The following is a 19313-nucleotide window of genomic DNA, read 5'->3' as shown; positions in this document are numbered from 1 at the left end:
ATTTTATTCTTTTTTGAATATGATAGGTTTTGTGTGTATGTGTGTCACTGTCCGGGCATAGTAAAGCTGTTTTTAACTTTTATTCCAAGTGATTGTATACTAGGACACTTCATTACTATTTTTCATGATAGAAAACAATTGTTATTTAATTTGCCAGATCAGTTTGGGGGGGGGGGGGGAGAGGAATACTTTTTGAAAGTAAGGCATGATTTTGCAATGTTCCATGGCATTTGAATGATGTTTTCAAAATGGTTAATATCTGACATACTGACCTTATTTCCGTGTTTGACTATCAGAAGGCTTTGATTTTTTTTCATCTAACAATGTCCTTGAAAATCATTTTGCCTATAATTCCATGTTAACTAAATATGGTGACGTATCTTCATTTTTCCTTTTAGGCTAACATTAACCTTATCCTGTCCCATGGATCTGAAGAATTTCCCCATGGATGTACAAACATGTACAATGCAACTAGAAAGCTGTAAGTAATCAGATGATGTTTCTTCATCTCTTCTTTTCCACATAAAAATATACATCATCCGTAAACATTGTGACCACTGGTGATGCCAACTGTAAATCAGACTTTTATGCTACCATAATGTCATGTTTTGTGACATTCTGCTGCTGACAAGCATGATTTGTGCCTTAACTGCTGATACAGCAATCCTATCCTCATGGCTGCTATTTTTTCCCTTTAAAGAAAGAGCCAATTTAATGGAGTTTAAACTCTCTTACTTTTTAATGGACTAGCTTCAACACCACAGATATTTTCTAACCACAGTACTAAATGTTCTTATTCTTGATCATCAAAGGATATTACCTAGGGTGGGACAAATATTTCAAATGTCACACTGCCTTTTCTCAGTACAATGAATTCTTGGTATCTTCTGAAGTTTGGTTCCAGGGGTCCTGTGGATACCAAAATACACTGATGCCTAAGTCCCATTGTATGCAAATAGAAAAATCAATTTTATGAATTTTATTTATTCATTGTGATTATTTTCAAGCTGTGGGTAGTTGAATCCATGGACTTCCTTACTTGCTTCATTTAGATACCAATTTGTCATGAAGTTTAAGCCCCTCCACTCAATTGGGGGCATTAAGTAAACCAGCCATGGTAGAAGTCCCTCGTTTCATCCCATAGTAGTAGCTGCAATAAGAAGTATTAATGATAATGATTTCTTGACTTTCTACCAAAAAGATGTTCAGTTGTTCTTTGCTTCAGGAAGTAAGTTGTCAATGGAAGAAACAGAAATGAAAAAAAAACAGCCATATTCAATATAAACATGCATTTTAAGTTTGCCCCTGAAACAATATATAGCTCATGTCACTCAGAATAGATAGTACTGGGTTTGACTGACCAAAAATCTGACTCACTAAAAGGCAGTTTTATATGTTCATATGTCCAGTTCTGTTATTTCAGATTGTCAGTCACAAATTCTGTCTTGTTTTGCAGTCTCAGATATTAAGTTGATTGAAAAGCCTAATGAGGTATTGCATTCCATCATCTCTGAGCAAAGAGATGCTATATGCTTATCTGCCTCTGTTGAATCCTTAAGGGATTATTCACAATACCCCTGGGGTAATTACTTAAGGCTTTATAAAGAGTCTACTCATTCATTTCAGAAGTGAATTTGGCAGTTTAGATCCAAACCTGGTTCAGTATGGCTTGATTCATACTTATTTATCAGGCAGGTTGATGGTAGAAGTAGAAGTTGTATCCTTGAATATTTTAATCCCAAATATTAATCACTAATAAAACCATCATTAGACTAGAGTTACTTCTGTTTTGGTTTCCAAATACACATCAACTAAAACATCAGGAATATGGATTTTCAAATCTTGATTTGGAATCATAGTTCTGGAATGGATTGGGTATGGATTGAAATCTATGATTCTATTATTTTATACCTGTTCCATTCCATACCCAATCCATTCCAGAACTATGAGTCCAAACCAAGATTTGAAAATCCATATTCCTGATGTGCATTTGGAAACCAAAACTCTGGTCTAATACTGGTTTGATTAGTTAATATTTGGGATTAAAATATACAAGGATACAACTTCTACTTCTACCATCAACCTGTCTGACCAGCAAGGTCTTCTGCAGAGACACCTCTGATGATATGACCCATGAATTAGACTGGAAACCTCCAAAACTGGAATGTTTAGTCTTTCATATCCTATCTATCACTTTGATTTTTCTGTCTTTGGTGTTTACTATAGACTTTTCTTTTTAGATAAATACTTCCTGGCTGAAAATCATATACCATCCACAGCTATACTGATGTTTTTGTTTATATTGTAATTTTCTACATATCTTTTAAAACTTATTTTATACACTTTCGTAAGCAGTGGTTTACAAATTCCTTACAAAGAAAAATAAATAAAATACATATATACATCGAAAAAGTAAGTTTCACTGCATTCACTGAGCCTTATTTCTAATTAATGGCAAATAAAATTGCAGTTTTTTAGCATATTTCTTCACTCCTTATTGTAAAATAGGTTTTATCATAGGCAGATCTGGAACTTTCATCTGATATGATTAGGATAGAAGTTTTGGAGTGTCATGAAAAGGTTAAAAAAATAGTTAAACTGATTTCCCTGATCTTGGGATCAAGACAGTATTGGGATCGGAGACCACCAAGAAATATATTGTAGACTATATTTCAGAGGAAGGAACTGGCAAAACCATTTTGAAGTATTCCTTGTCGTGGAAATTCATAGGGTGCAACAAGTTGAAAGGTGACTCTAAGGCACATATAGATATGCACATGCATATGCACACACACTAAAAATAACATGATTGGCTTCAAGTATTATGCATCATCTTCAGGGAGCAAAATGTTTTGGATTGGCACTGATAATGAGTATCTGTATAATTATCACCAGAATTTTCCACATTCAGTGATACAATGTAATTCATTGTGACAAAAATTATGACTATAGTACTGTTTGTGTGTTAATTTATTTCCTCTATCATTGATGTCTTCCCATTCAAAACAAAGAAAGCTTTTACTGTCATGATTTCTCTTTCTTGGCCACAGTGTTTGTAGCACTTCATTATTATCTGATCAAATATGATTTGTTTATTCCAGTTGGCTACACAATGAATGACCTGATATTTGAGTGGATGAGTGACGCTCCCGTCCAAGTAGCGGAAGGCTTGACTCTACCACAGTTTATTTTGAAAGAAGAGAAGGAACTTGGCTATTGCACAAAACACTACAATACTGGTGAGCATTTATTTACTCTTTGAATTAACTGAATAAAGGAGTTAAAATGATAGATTGAAGTGTGTCTGATGCTGTGCTGAATTGTGGCCAGAAAACATAAATATAACATGTCATTTATGTGACTCCTTAAAGACCAATAAATTACTACTGTGGAAACTTTTGTCTCAGTTCCATCAGATGCATGAGATATTATCTTAGCAGATTGCCATTCAAGCTGAAATAAAACCAAGCATTAGGAATGCAGTTTTTGCAGGGGTGTTCTATAGGTTACATTGTGGTCTCAAAGTCCCCATGCCCTTTACCCATTCTCTCAACATTTGTTGGGGCTGAAACTTGTTTAGTTCTCCACAGTGCTTTCATTATAGTAATCTTCCATTTTGGAAAAAACCCTCTAGAGGACTAAAAAAGAGTCAGTGCCCACATATCCCAAAATAACAAATAGCACCCTTAATAAATATCAAAAATTTGGAGGAATGTCTATTTCAGCCCCTCTTGTGATGATGACTAAAACCAAATTGTTGATGACGATGATGAGACAAAAGGATGTATGCAAAATTAGATTTCACAGTGTTTTGTGAATGCAGCAGATATTAAAACACATGAATACCCATTTTCACACTCTGTTTTAGAGCCATATTTTACAGATATAAGGAGAACATCCCAGAAGCCCTTTTGTCCACAAGTATATGTACCCCTCTCTTGCTGTGAGGTCAAGTCCAAAGAATCTGCCCCATAACAATATGTATTTTGGTGTTACTCATGTCATGTTTCCTGACCTAGCCTCTTTGTGAGATAAGGCAAAAGAATGATATAGCCAGGATGCTACCAAAAATGTTTACATTTGAGTGCTCCTACCTGTTTACACAAAGGTTTGAACTAAAAGTCTTTGTGATTCAGTTTTCAGTGCTCAAAAGGCCTGAACTTGTACTAAGGAGAATCCTAGAATCAGAATATTAGAATCTTAGTGTTTTGTTAAGTATCACAAGGGCCATCCAGAGCAACCTTCTGTCATACAGGAATACACAATCAAAGCACCCCTGAAAATGGCTATCTTAATGCCCTTTATTCTTCTTTCAAGTGGACAGCTTTTCATTTCACCACAGAGACATAAAGAGCATATGTGCTCTTCAAGGGCCCTAGGTGGGGCTGATTCAGTCCATTAGCATTTGCATAGAGTAGTCAAAGAAAAGCAATGCTTGCATTAACAATTTCAATAGTAAAATTGATTGGAACAGAATGGTCTCACTGTAAACTCCCTGAGATATGTCATGCCCTTTCTGCTTCTCTGCCCAATTCACAAATCAAGAACCTTGAAAATACATGGACCTGGAAGATATAGTTTTCAAGGCACTGCCATCCCTATTAAGTACCTTAGCACCCAGGTGCATAGTCTAGGCTGGGGAATGGTTCCCAAACTTTGCTCCTCTAGATGTTTTGGACTTCAACTTCCAGGGTTCCTGACTGTTGGTTAAGCTAGCTTCTGAAATCTTAAGTCCAAAACACCTGGAGGACAAAAGTATGGGAACCATAGATCTAGGATCTCCAGTACCCTGGACAGTGCCATTATAGCTCTCAGGACATCAAGACAGGAGAGAAAATTTGGTTTAAATTCCGAGTAAAAAAACAAACAAAACCCTAACATCTTCTAGTGGAAATGCTGTTCAACGTAAAGTAAAGCCAAATGTTAGGGATTCCTATCCAAAGTTAGACAATGAATAAAAAATTGGCAACAACACTAGCTATGATGGCCAAGGACACATACTCCATTCAACACCACCACCACCCCACCACCCTTTTAAGTGGCTTGTTTCTTTGATACTGAAATCATAACACTGACATTGTGACACCAAATGCCCTGATCTCCTTCATCAAGTATTTTTAGTTGAATCTTCACAAATAGAAATGTTTTATCATTTTAAAAATATTTTTCAATAAAATAAAATAAAGTGTATCACAACAAATATAAGTCCTTCTGAGGCTGCTTGTAGTATTAATCCCTGTCCAAGAAGACAAATAGAAATATGCTGTTAGAGTCAGTTATGTGTCAAGTGATATAAAAGTCTCAAGTGGCAATACGGTGGTCATCAGGGCGGATGTAACCCAATATAAGAATCTGTGCAGTATATATTTAAGGGCTTGGCAAAGGAACGAGCCTAAAATGAATGAATAATATCAGACATTTCAAAATCCATGTGCCTAAGGCAGTTCATTTATGCTCATAATAAAATCAGATTAAAATGTACAAAAAGTGATTTATAAAAGCAATTTCATGTTCTAGGAAAATTTACATGCATTGAAGTAAAGTTTCATTTGGAGCGTCAGATGGGATATTATTTAATCCAGATGTACATTCCTAGCCTGCTGATCGTCATTTTGTCCTGGGTTTCTTTCTGGATCAACATGGATGCTGCTCCAGCCAGAGTTGCCTTGGGCATCACTACAGTCTTGACAATGACCACTCAGAGTTCAGGCTCCAGAGCTTCTCTTCCAAAAGTAAGGCTTTCTCCTTTCTCCGTGGCCCAGTAAAGGAAAGCAGTGAATACTAATTCATCTTTTTTGTAATATTTGTTTTAATGGCACCATGCATTTTAATTGCCAGTTAACCAAATTATTTTCATGCTCTGTGATGGTGATATTGGTGATGTGTATCTAATGGTGTCATCCTAGTAGCACAAAACTTGTGAACACATCCATTTCATGTGCTCAAGTGTCAAATCCAGTACAACCCCTGTGTCTGCAGAGGAAACGTTCCCAGACTTCTTATGTATATGCACAACTGTAGATAGCAGTGAACCCCAACCCAAGAATGTCATAGAGTTGTGCCGAAGGATCTGGAAAATGTGTAGATAGGAGATATTTTCTTGGAGATGGATAAATGAAACTGCCGATACCAGTCCTGCAGGTATGGGGAAAATACTTGAATTCCAGTTGCATAAGCTGTTCCACAAGCCATTCATAGAATCATAGAATCAAAGAGTTGGAAGAGACCTCATGGGCCATCCTATCCAACCCCCTGCCAATTCCACAACTTACTGAAAACTAAATTGACTTAGTGTTGCTTGTATTGATTTGGTATAAGTGGCTCTGATAGTATATGTACTTGTGATAGTAGAACAACACTGCAGTACTTTTATTGCTGGCTCAATCATTTCAATTTCATTTGTTTGATTTGTGGTAAGAGGGCAGGAGTTCTAACACATAATGGCATACAGAGAAAGAACAGCCTGGTATTAGAATGCATTGTAACAAATTGATGTTTTCATATAGTATAATTGTTAGCAATATCACATTGCTGTTTAAGGTATGATTAAAAATATTCACATGATGCTGCATCTTAATGATGTAGGAAGGTTGAGAGCCTATGGAACACACTCCCAAATGAGGTAATTTCCACTCCCTCCCTCCAGGCTTTTAATTAAATTAAAATCATGGTTCTGGGACCAGGCCTTCGGACAGTAGATGTATGTAGCATTTTAGAGGGACATTGACTGGAATAGTGATTTGACTGATGAGACTGTTTTATTATTTTAATGATTGTTGATGGATTATTTTAATTATGATTTATGTTTAATTGTGGTTTTACTATTGTAATTGTTTGTATTGGCATCGTATTGGTGCCCAATGTAAGGCACTGAATTGTGCCATTATTTATGTGTAAACCGCTTTGAGTCCCCCCAGGGGTGAGAAAGGTGGTATATAAATACTGTAAATAATAATAATAATAATAATAATAATAATAATAATAATAATGATAACAATAAATAGTAAATAATAATATTCTGTCTGTACCATATCGTGCTGAATGTTCTGCAGCATTACATAAGTTCTTCAGGACTACAAGAATCTAAAGCTGTTGTCCTTGCTTCATGGATTCTGTTTTCTTGTTATGGTTTGGCCAATTGGGGAAGTTGCTGTGGAAATCAAGGAATGGATGTTAGGAATGTAACTGGAAGATGAATGTGGTTCTCGGCTGATTTCCAAATGGGCAAATTTATTCGGATCTTTTCCAACACTAAGCATGTGTTACAAGGCTGACCTACTAATGTCAATGTGGCTTCACTGAGTTTGCATTGTAAATTAGGACATGTTTCTGATGACTGTGGACTGGTGAATACACTCCAGGTTTTAGTTTGAACTTTAAAGTGCTGTTCAAGGTGCTGAGCCTATTTGCTCTCAGATTGTAGAAATCTCTCATAGGAAGTATGATTGACCCCTTCTCTGCTCTCTTTCCACTAGCAGACAAAGATTTTTTTTTTTTACTGAGACATATTTTTGGTCCTTTAGCTCATGTGGCAGAATAGTCTTTTAATGGATGTGTTGTTATTCAGTTGCTTCCGATTCTTCGTGACCTAAGCACCCCAGAGCTACCTGTTGGCTGTGGCCACCCCCAGCTCCTAAAAGGTCACATCAGTCACTTCAAGGATACCATCCATCTATCTTGCCCTTGATAGGTCCTTCTTCCCTTTCCTTCCATTTTCCCCAGCATCATTACCTTCTCCAAGCTTTCCTGTCTTCTCATGATGTGGCCAAAGTACCTCATCTTTGCCTCTAATAGCCTTCCTTTCACTGAGCAGCCAGGTATTATTTCCTGAAGTATGGACTGGTTGGATCTTCTCGCAGACGAAGGCACTCTCAGAATTTTCCTCCAACACCACAGTTCAAAAGCATCTATCTTCCTTCGCTCAGCCTTCCTTATGGACCAGCTTTCACATCCATAAGTTCCTATGGGGAATACCATTGCTTTAATGTATTGTCGAAGGCTTTCATGGCTGGAATCACTAGGTTCTTGTGGGTTTTTTCGGGCTATAGGGCCATGTTCTAGAGGCATTTCTCCTGATGTTTTGCCTGCATCTATGGCAAGCATCCTCAGAGGTAGTGAGGTCTGTTGGAATTAGGACAATGGGTTTATATATCTGTGGAATGGCTGGGGTGGGGCAAAGAGCTCTTCTCTGCTGGAGCTAGATGTGAATGTTTCAACTGACCACATTCATTAGCATTTGAAGGCCTGGCTGAGCCTGGGAAAATCTTTTGTTGAGAGGTGTTAAGATGTGCCTGGTTGTTTCCTCTCTGCTGTTTTGCTGTTGTAATTTTAGAGTTTTTTAATACTGGTAGCCAGATATTGTTCATTTTCATGGTCTCTTCCTTTCTGTTGAAATTGTCCACATGCTTGTGGATTTCAATGGCTTCTCTGTGTAATCTGACATGGTGGTTGTTGGTGTGGTCCAGCATTTCTGTGTTCTCAAATATTTGAATGAATCTCTCCCATCTTCTGATTGGGGATTTCTGATGCAAGCAGAATTCTGGGAAATGTAGTTTAGGTCAGTGCCTTTTGCATTCTCTGCCATAGGGCTCCTCGTCTTCCTAAACTACATTTCCCAGAGTCCTGTGCTTTCTTTCCTAGTGAACTCTGCTTTCTCCTTGCCGCTTCCCTCTCCTAATGGCAAGAGGCCATTAATTTAAAGAGGAAAGAAAGCCTTTTTGGCTTTGCTTTGCTACTTTGTGCTGAAAATAAAACAGACTTTGGGAGGCTTCTGAGATTTGCAAAATGCAAACTAAAAAGTATTGGGTAAGTTATGATTCTTAAGTTTTGGTGCAGTTAATGATCATGTGTCAGATATTGCCTCACAAGTACAAATTTAATGAATTTGATATGACTTATGAGGATTAACAAGAAAAATGCACATCTCTACTATTTATTTAAATTTTCCTTAGGCTTTATTGTAGATAATGCATATCTTAATGCACTGATTTTTCAAGAGGCAGTGTCACTAGCCCCTTTGAAAACCTGATAAACCCTATAAATCCCTTCCAGAAAAGAATATTCTGCTACCAAGTCAACTTTGACTTTTGGTGATCTTATGAAGGTGAGACTCCAAGTTTCTCTATTACCAACTTGTCCAGACTCAGGGCCAGGGTTTTCTTGACTGGTTCATCCATCTGGAATTCAGTGTTCCTTATTTTCCTCTGCCTTCTATCTTCTCAAGCATTATTGTTATAGAATCATAGAGTTGGAAGAGTACTTGTGGGCCATTCAGTCCAACCCCCAGCCAAGAAGTAGGAAAATCGCATTCAAAGTACTCCCGACAGATGGCCATACCTCCTCTGTTTAAAAGCCTCCAAAGAAGAAGCCTCTGCCACACTTCTGGGCAGAGAGTTCCACTGCTGAACAGCCCTCACTGTTAGGAAGTTCTTCCTAATATTCAGGGCTTTTCTTATCATGATGTGTTCAGGTACAATGGTCGAAGATCGGTGCAATGAATGTGTCGACTACGGATTGGTAATATGGATGATGCAATTGGACCACGATTTTAGTTAGGAGATGTATTGGATTGTGATTTATGTGAAATATTGTGTATTATGTTTTTTACGGTTTTAATTGTATACTGTGTACTGTATATTCTGTTGTAAACCGCGTTGAGTCGCCAGTTAGGCTGAGAAACGGCGGTATACAAGGACAGTAAATAAATAAATAAATAATAAATGTAGGCTCTGCCACACCTTCAGAGGAACACACTGAATATCTGTACAGGACTTGGTTGTCTTCCAAACTCATGATCTCTGGCGACAATGTTGTCAGCCCATGGTCTGAGCTATGAGATTAGATAATTTCCTATGTTCTTATCAGTATGACAACATAACAGTGTTTTTATATGAAGGGTTCTGTTTAAGGAAAGTATTTTGGTGAAAATCTGACATTTGTACAGGCTTTGTTTATGTTATTCTTCTGGTGGTAAAATGTAATAGTACTGAAATATCTTGTGACTCATCTCAGTTGGTTCAACTTCGTAGTTTGTTTTGCAAAAATATATGGGGTTTTTTTGCAGTAGGAAATCTTTCATGGGGAATTAAAGGCTTCTAAGGAGTTGTTTCATTTCAAATGTGTAAGGCTTTTTCCAGAAAGCTAGCTTCTTTATGACAGTCCAGACAATCCATCAAGAATGTCTACTATGATACTTATCTTTCCTTTGTAAATTTCTATATGTCACTTTAAAAAAATGTTTCTATTGCGGATGGCAGTGTTTCTCCAGTGGCCCTTTTGCATCACATACCATGAAATCTTTTAAATGAATGGTACTAGGACTGAACTGGGGAAGCTGCTACCTGCAAATCATCCACATTGTCACTGAGCCTGAGCTGGAAGAGTAATGACAGAAAATGAATTTGAACTTTGTTTTGAATGGGCATGCCAGAAAGGTATTAATCAATTGTTGCATTTTGTGGTTGAATATTTGTGCTTCTTCTGCAGTTCATACTGAAAATTTCCCTTGTTTGTTTCTTTGGTCTCTTCTGAGGAGGAATAGTAGATACTTCACTTCATTTTGGAGAACTGTGATATTGTTGGATATGTTGCCTAGTTGAAACTGCAGAGGGGTCCATGATGAAGTGTGCAGCTGTTCATTGATATTAATAAGGTTACCTTGTATTTGGCTAACAGTAAGATTGCTTATCTGAAGAATATTATTGTTATGCAAGCTAATAATGGTTTTAATGGTTTTAGCTATTTTTCTTTAATAGTCATAGGTTTAATTCTATTTTAGTACTTATATGCTTCAGGTGTTAAATAGTACATTGTATCATTTTTAACACTGTTCACCACTTCGAGCCTTTTTAAGAGAGGAAAAGCATCACATATATAAATTAAAACAATAATATTTCCGAAAATAATAAGAAACTTTCTGTAGATATCCTTAGAATGATCCCAGATTTGTACTTTTAAAAGACTGAGTCAGGTCGCCCCAGTACAAGAAATCTGTCTGCCTTTGATATGGTTGTTTGTTGTTATGTGTCTTCAAGTCACTTCAAATTTATTGTGATCTTATAAACCTTTCTTGCCCTTGCCTTCCTTTGGTGCTGAGAATGTGACATGCTCAAGCTTGCTAAGTGAGTTTCCACGGCAAAACTGGAATTCGAACCTCATACAAACATTCAAAGCACTCAACTACAATGATAGTTAAAATGATCTAAATCCATAATATTTTCTATAAGAAACAAAGTTCATGATTTGTTTCAGAGTTTTGTTTTATACTAATTAGGTTTAAAACAACTTAAGGATTTCATCACAAATGGCAGATTTTGGCAGCATACACCAGTTCAGCCCTACTTCACCCACGAAGCCCACTGGCTTCCATGAAACGATGCTAGCATCGCTTCTCGGCCTTTTGGCTAAGATCAAGTGTAGTATCTGTTCTTATCAGTTTAATATCTGATACGTCCTCTATTTGAGGACTATATATAATAACTTAAGGATCTGATGATAAACAAGGACAAATGGAATGGAATGGATATATGGACTCTGAACCCTGAGCATGAGAGTGTTTATTATTTTATTATGTGTTGATGTTTTAATTTAACTGTTAAATTGTTTTGTATTTTGTATTACTTGTCTGATTTGGGCATCTACTTGTGCCTCCTCTGTAAGCTGCCCTGAGTCCCCCCCCCCCCCGGGGTGAGAAGGGCGGGGTATAAGTAAGTGAAATAAATAAATAATAAATAAATAGCAGGGCTCTGTGGGTGAAGTAGGGTGGAGCCGGCACATGCTGCCATCACTGCAACATGGAAGGCTTCCTGTTTTGCCAGTGGAATCCATGGGGGGATGCTGTGCTTCCATGCATGGGGTCAGATGATGAGGGCGTGGAGCGCCAGGTTCCCCACAACCCCCGATGATGCGCAACGTTTCTGGTGGCCATGTGACGAGGTAGTAGAGTACAGTTTTTTATGTTGTTGCCAAGAAAAAAGTTCTGTGTGATCCCAAACTCCCAAAACACACTATTATAAGTATATATAGGACACCGCTGGAAAAGCTTTTCCAAGGTTTAATATAGGACCTCAAAATCACAAGGGATATTGCTCTACTCCTCATAATTCTTTGCATTTGTACCCTTTGAAAGTTATTATTTATATAAAACATAGGTGGAAAACCTCTGGCCCATAGTCTGGATGAAGTCCACAGACCAGAGAGGCTTCCTATATTATTGACTCCCTATCCTATTTATTTGCCTTGCAGCAACAATGAAACTTCAAAAATGTTTAAATGGCTTAGGAATTCAGTTCCCATATGGGCATCATTGAGGAGGGCTTATCTAAAGAGAGAGCAGCTAATCATACTCTACACTACAGCTTGCTCTCATCAAATCAACATTCCCTTGGTGTCACACAAAGAAAAATATTTTGCTGGTTTGAGTGGTGGTTTTCTCTTTATGGCTATATAAGTACATTTGTGTATGAGACTGCAGAGTGCCTGTTTAAAACTATGCTCATAATTTTATTTGTGTAAAAGAGTACATTGCAGTTGTCATTGTATGGATGTTCAGCGATGGATATGTATGTACATGAGGGTGATCACACTGCCTAATGGCACTGATGCACTCATCAGGTTGAAAAACTTTCCCTATCCTTATATAAATGTATGCATGAGTCAGACTTTGTATTTCTAGGTGCAAAGATTACTGCAGATGCAGACTGTGGCCAGGAAATCAGAAGACGCTTACTTCTTGGGAGGAGAGCAATGTCCAATCTCGATAAAATAGTAAAGAGTAGAGACATCACACTGGCAACAAAGATCCGCCTAGTCAAAGCCATGGTATTCCCTGGAGTAACCTACAGATGTGAGAGCTGGACCTTAGGGAAGGCTGAGCGAAAGAAGATAGATGCTTTTGAACTGTGGTGTTGGAGGAAAGTTCTGAGAGTGCCTTGGACTGCGAGAAGATCCAACCAGTCCATCCTCCAGGAAATAAAGCCCAACTGCTCATTGGAGGGAAGGATACTAGAAACAAAGTTGAAGTACTTTGGCCACATCATGAGGAGACAGCAAAGCCTAGAGAAGACAATTATGCTGGGGAAAGTGGAAGGGAAAAAGAAGAGGGGCCGACCAAGGGCAAGATGGATGGATGGCATCCTTGAAGTGACTGGACTGACCTTGAAGGAGCTGGGGGTGGTGACGGCCGACAGGGAGCTCTGGCGTGGGCTGGTCCATGAGGTCACGAAGAGTCGGAGACGACTGAACGAATGAACAACAATGAGTCTAAAAAAATTTAAAATTTGCACTTACCAAATACAAACTCAAATCACAGTGGCACTATAATATCCATGTAATATTTTATATATAACTGCTTTCATTTATGTAACATTGGACTAAACTATTAGACTGATAATCTTTCTGTATATGGATGTGTACAGACGTAGAAACGTAAAATGTACATGTCTGTGTATACCATATATATGTGTACGCGTGTAACAGAGAAAGAGAGGGGGAGAGTGAGAAGACAAAAAATGCCAAGATTTTTTGTCTAGTTTCCATGGAAATGCTGACTAGCCTTGGCATCAACAGGTGTGCTGCATAATTATAGGCACCAGTTCTTTTTTAGCCTGAGAATATACTAATTTGCTAAATGCCACTAAATATTCTTGATGATATATGGAACCAGCTCTTTATTTTTGTGTTCAGCTCATTTGTGACAGTGTTGAAAAACACTCAATAAGGACTTTTAAAAAATTACACACATGCCACTTAATATACTGTAAAAAAATCCTTACAAATATTGAATAACTATTGTACAATTATAGATTGAACATCCTTTATCCAGAATTCCAGAATCTAAAATGGTTCTAAATTAAAATTGTCCTCATCCATGGTTGAGATAGTGACAACTTTGCTTTCTGGTGTTTCAAACTTTTTTCATGCACAAAACTGTTAAGATACTGTGCATAAAATTACCTTCAGGGTATGTCTATTAAGAGTGTGCAATTTGGCAATACCCCGTGCCGTTTTTGGTGGCCAGATTTTAGTGCCCCCCCCCCCCCCCGATCTGTTCTTGGGGAGCCCTCCAAATTTGGGTGGGCAAAATTCCATTTTTCAATCCGGTAGCCAAAAGATCCATTTTTGGCAGTAATGGGGTTAGGGCATTAGTTTTAAGAAACCACCCTTTCTGGGATCATATCTTGTTATATCCTTCAATAAGACCTGAGTAAAGGCATCAGTTTTAAGAAACCACCCTTTCTGGAATCGTTTGTCCTCAACACCCCTTCAATTAAGCCAAGTTAAGGCACTCTTTTTAAACACTGATTTCAATTGGCACCTCACCACCTGAAGGAGCATTCTTTTAAAAAGATATACATTACCTCTTCATGTTATGATGGCTTTAGAAATGGCAAGATGCATCCACCCCACATTTGAAGCTTGCATCGTGTGAAGGGCACCATCGTTGGCAGTTTCTTAAGTCTGTAGAAAGTAAATGCTTATTTATTGTTATTTGAGCCAAACAGCAAGGCAAGTAATGCAGAGCTGCAAGCAGCACTGAGAATTATGATCACCAGCGGACTGGAGTATGATCTGTCTCTCTCAGAAGCCTGCTCTTCACAGAAAAATGGAGGCCCAGCTTGGCTAAAAGACTCTTATGGCTTTCTTCTGTTCTGATTGGCTCAACACGTAGAGATTACAGGGAAACCCCCACACAGCTGTCTCTCCGTGCTCCACGTATAGCCAAATGAAACCAAAGGTAACCGTGGTCAGCAGCTGCGTGGTCTGTTGTAGCCAAAAGATATGGTGGTGGTGCCCATGCTGTTACAGCTGGCTAAAAGAGCCAGAACCCATTTTGAAAAATGAATCTGTGCACAGCCTTAAATGGTCAATAAATTGTGTATGAAACACAAATGTCATGTTTTAACTTGTGTCCATCTTCTAGTTATCTCATCATTGTAGATATATGCAAATACAGGTATTATTAAATCCACAACCCTGCATCCAAAATGTAAAACACTTCTTGTCTCAAGCATTTTGGATAAGGGATACAGAACCTCTAATCACTTTTTTTGAAAGTCAGTTCTTACTCTCACTGATGCCTCACTGGTATTACTTTCAAAGCTAAGAATCAGAGCTTGGAAAATATATCTTGGAATACAATTTCCAAACCCAAGGACTACAGCTACAAATACCATAGCTTCCCAACATATTTCCTCAATCTGAGGTGGACTTTCTCTGGACTTGTCAAAACACTTAGCATATATTTATATCTTTTGGTTATGAAAGCCTGAATAAGACCATTTTCCTCTCTGTAGGTAACCTCATTTTATTTCACCACTGTAATTAAAAGGATAGGTTATCTGGATTTATGTTCACAGAGCCATTTAAAAGATGTGTATTGAAATGACCACCAGTTGGGTTCATTTCTTATTTAACTTGCTAAAACTGCTATTTAAATTACCAGATGGACATCACAGAAGAACCTAAGTGGGGATGTGTTCTTAATGCACACAATAATGCAATTCCAAAGAATTTCTATAAGTTGTCATTCCATTTCAACATAAAATATTTGAATTCTGAAAAAAATATAAGCAGTTTTTATTGTTGTACAGATGTATGGATTTTCTAATAGTTGTTTTGAAAGGTCAGCTTTTTTAGTGCAATTGCACCCGCTTATTGGGGCTGCTATGCGCAGTCTGCCAATGACTGCACACATTTATATTTATTTGTCATTCTTTAGGACTGCTGTTATGAACTCTCATTATTGTACCCTTTTCTCTGTTTGTATCATTTTGATGAATGAAATCATTTGGATCTGTTTAATCATAGCAAAACTGGCATTCTAAGAGGGCAATTTTCTGCATCTATTCCCACATCGTACAAAGAAAAATCTTGTCAATGTTTGTGCTTTTCAAAGCTTCCTTTGGTAGCCATTGTTACCTGGAGTGTTTTGGATTAAGGACGCTTTTGAATAAGAGAATGGAATTCATGCAGACTAAAATTGCTTTATTTTACAACAGTGTTCTAAAATGAAAACAAGGTTAGCGGTACTTTTGATTTCATTCTGCACAATAGTAACAACATATTTTGCACTAAAACCAAATGCATTGTGGCAGAGCAAGTACAAATCCCATTGCAAATTTACTTAGAATGCCTTTTTGGCCCTTTCAAATGGCTGTCATCTAGTGTCTGCTTCATCTAGAACTACAAATTCAGTTATTAATCGTCAGACCCACTTCTGTTCTCACTTTTAGGTCATAGCTTGGGAATATGTAAGCTATATTTAGTCCAAAGAAAAATACCTTTTGTAGATCTTTCTTAAGTCCCTTGATATGTTCTCATCAGGCAAGAAAGGAATGAGTTCCTTGATAGACAATAGATAGCAGTCCTAGGAAGATGGGCTTGGGATTTCCTTGGGTGAGAATTGTGTTCCCATGGGTTCAATATGCTTTTTGAGTGAATCTGCATTCTATTCTCAGCTCGGAGGCACCTTCCACATAGCTGAATAAAATCCCACATTATCTGCTTTGAACTGGAATTCATGGCAGTGTGGATTCAGATAACCCAGTTCAAAGCAGATGTTGTGGGATTTTCTGCCTTGATATTCTGTGTGGAAAGGTCCTGAGTCAGAAGATAGGCAGAAGAGGAAATTCTGGCATCTTGAGCCTATTATGTGGAAGTGGAGAAAAGGGAGAAATTGGCAGCGCTGTTTGGCAGGGTGACTAAAGCACATATACCTGAACCTCCATTTTTTGGAATTTCGGTTTCACATATGTAGAATGAATGTCATAGAAGAAATAAGTGTATTCTGTTATATAAGAAAATACTATGCTTCTTACTTGGATGCATTGTATACAGTTTATAGAGTGCTGCATTTTAGTGGGGAGGAAAGCGTTTTGGCTGCAACCATGGGAGCCACTAACTAATAACTAAAGCAAGGCCATCATCAGTGGAAGTTCTTCCTGCAGTTTAATGTCAGTTTACACCATTCTTCTTCCTCCTCCGCTCTCCCCTACCATTCTCCTTGTTTTGTATCTTGTTCTGAATATGACTCTCCCTTCCCTTCCCTTCCCTCCTTGATATACTTTGGAAGAGAATAATGGTCTGTAGAGCAGAATAAAAATTCAGCGAACAAGTCAATACCTTTCTTCCTGGAATGGTTAAATATGAAAACAAGATATACAGCTTTTTTTCTAATTTTATCAAAGAATAGTTGCAGACAATTCCAGAACAATAGCTAGTTCCCATTTTCACCAATTCATGATAAATGTTTTCCCTCTTCTTCCATTGAATGAAAGCCAATATATTAAAGCTGTATTGCTGTTTGTAGCTTATTTATCATGCTTTGGTGATATATCTTTGGGGAGAAAGCATAGGCATATTTTCTTAGGCAAGGATAGATACTCTATAATTTTGGCAAAATCAAATATATACCATGCATGGAAAAGCTGGGGACGGAGGGGGTAGGCCTTTCTGAATACTATCTGCAGTTGAGCAAATTGGTTAATGTTTTTAAAAAACCCCAAATGAGCCTGCCTCTAACAGTTGATTAGTTTCACAGCTTTCATACATTAACGAGGCTTTCACTAAAGGAGTTCACACTTTATAAATGTTGCTCTGAGTGCTTATCTAATCTAAAGCCCATGTTTTATGCATGCATGTGTAATGAACTATATTGCAGGTTCATTTGGTCAAGTTTGTTCAAGATTTGGTTGATTACTCTGTCTTCCTTCCTCCAATGTTTGCCTCTCAATTATGGGCTGACAGGCCTAACACAATTGTTGATCCTTATAAAGTTCAAAACACATGTTCTTCTCCAGGCAGCACTGTGGAGAGTAGGCAATTCTGAAATACTTGTCTCTTGTTCCCATTTGCAAGATTGATAATGACATTGTACCTTCTTTTTTGACAGAGGATCTTTTGCATTTAAAGCTGAATTGCTTTAATTTTGTACTCCAAATGAAGTTTTTATTTCAATGGTATTTACTTCTGAGTAAATCTGCCTCCAAGAGTATATCTACACTGTAGAATTGAGTTTGATGATCCTTTAACAAATGGGGAAAGGAAGAAAAAGTGGCTAAAAGTTATGACTGAAAGACCATTTTAAAAGTATTTGTGCTGTCCACCCTCACCCACAATGATATTTTTTTCTTGGTAGGATAGTATGGATATTTGAACTTCTTACTTCATGGTTGGTTAAGTGACTCCTACATCTAAGTAAATGCATACAAGGAATGTATAACTGTCCACTATAACTAATATTTGCTTCAACAATCTGAACTATAAGAGAAGCAAAACAGCATCTACAACAGCAGTAATAAACAATCCCATCCAGGACTAGTTGGCACATCTGAATCCTAGGAGCCTTGACACTAAGCACTTCCATTTTGTCTGGATTCGGTTTCAGATATTTTTTTTCTTCATCTTCTGCATAAGGATCAAGGTGAGAAGCAAGCAATTAACATAAAGCAACATACATTTTAAAACAAATTCATAATTGTAATGTATAATTTAAAAACCATCTGGATGGGCATACTGGAAGAGATTGGTCTTTAGTTCTGTTTTAAACTCAGACAGTATGTCTAGCTGCTGAATTTCTTCCAGAAGGTAATTCCACAATTTATTTTTTTATTTTGTGTCAGGGCAGCCAGTCAATTATATTACATTTCTAACAGAACAAAGCAAACAAACAGACATAATACAAAATTTGTGAGTTTGGTAGTTGATTAAATGTCCTTTGACCAGTAGCTGGCCACTTGGAGTGCTTCTGGTGTTGCTGCAAGAAGGTCCTCCATTGTGCATGTGGCAGGGCTCAGGTTGCATTGCAGCAGGTGGTCAGTGGTTTGCTCCTCTCCACATTCGCATGTCGAGGATTCCACTTTGTAGCCCCATTTCTGAAGGTTGGCTCTGCATCTTGTGGTGCCAGAGCGCAGTCTGTTCATCACCTTCCAAGTTGCCCAGTCCTCTGTGTGCCCAGGGGGGAGTCTCTCATTTGGTATCAGCCATTCCACAATTTGAGAATGGCTGAAGAAAATCCTCTGGCTGACACATGTCAGCTTAATGCTGTCTGATGGAAGCAAATGTCCTCCAGAGAACCTGACTGTATAGTGTGGATTATTCAGGAGCAGGAGATAATAATGTAACCTGGACACAAACAATGGAACAATCAGCACTTTCTAAATTGCCTGGAAGCTAATTCACAGTCAATAGATTTTAAAAGAGGTGTAATATAGTTGTTCCTAGATTCACCAGCACCCAGTCTGTTGCCATGTTTTCCATGAATAGAAGTCCCAACACTTTTACAGAGGTAGCCCAATGCACATTGCAGTAGGCCA

The 19313-nt window shown here is 37.8% G+C and overlaps 1 protein-coding gene and 1 pseudogene across 5 annotated transcripts in view; both read left to right on the top strand.

The window, feature by feature from the left end:
- GLRA2 (glycine receptor alpha 2) overlaps window positions 1–19313 on the top strand; it is a 168198-nt gene that overhangs the window by 76165 nt on the left and 72720 nt on the right. For all 5 annotated transcript variants that reach the window (XM_060769980.2, XM_060769981.2, XM_060769983.2 and 2 more), the window contains 3 exons: window positions 399–481; window positions 3102–3239; window positions 5518–5732. In XM_060769980.2, the coding sequence (XP_060625963.1) occupies window positions 399–481; window positions 3102–3239; window positions 5518–5732 (436 nt within the window). The remainder of the gene's footprint in view (window positions 1–398; window positions 482–3101; window positions 3240–5517; window positions 5733–19313) is intronic.
- Window positions 11383–11492, top strand: LOC132772392 (U2 spliceosomal RNA; annotated as a pseudogene).

The sequence above is a fragment of the Anolis sagrei genome, chromosome 3, assembly GCF_037176765.1.
Source record: "Anolis sagrei isolate rAnoSag1 chromosome 3, rAnoSag1.mat, whole genome shotgun sequence".
Taxonomy (NCBI): Eukaryota; Metazoa; Chordata; class Lepidosauria; order Squamata; family Dactyloidae; genus Anolis; species Anolis sagrei.
This window is presented reverse-complemented; position numbering and strand designations above follow the sequence as displayed.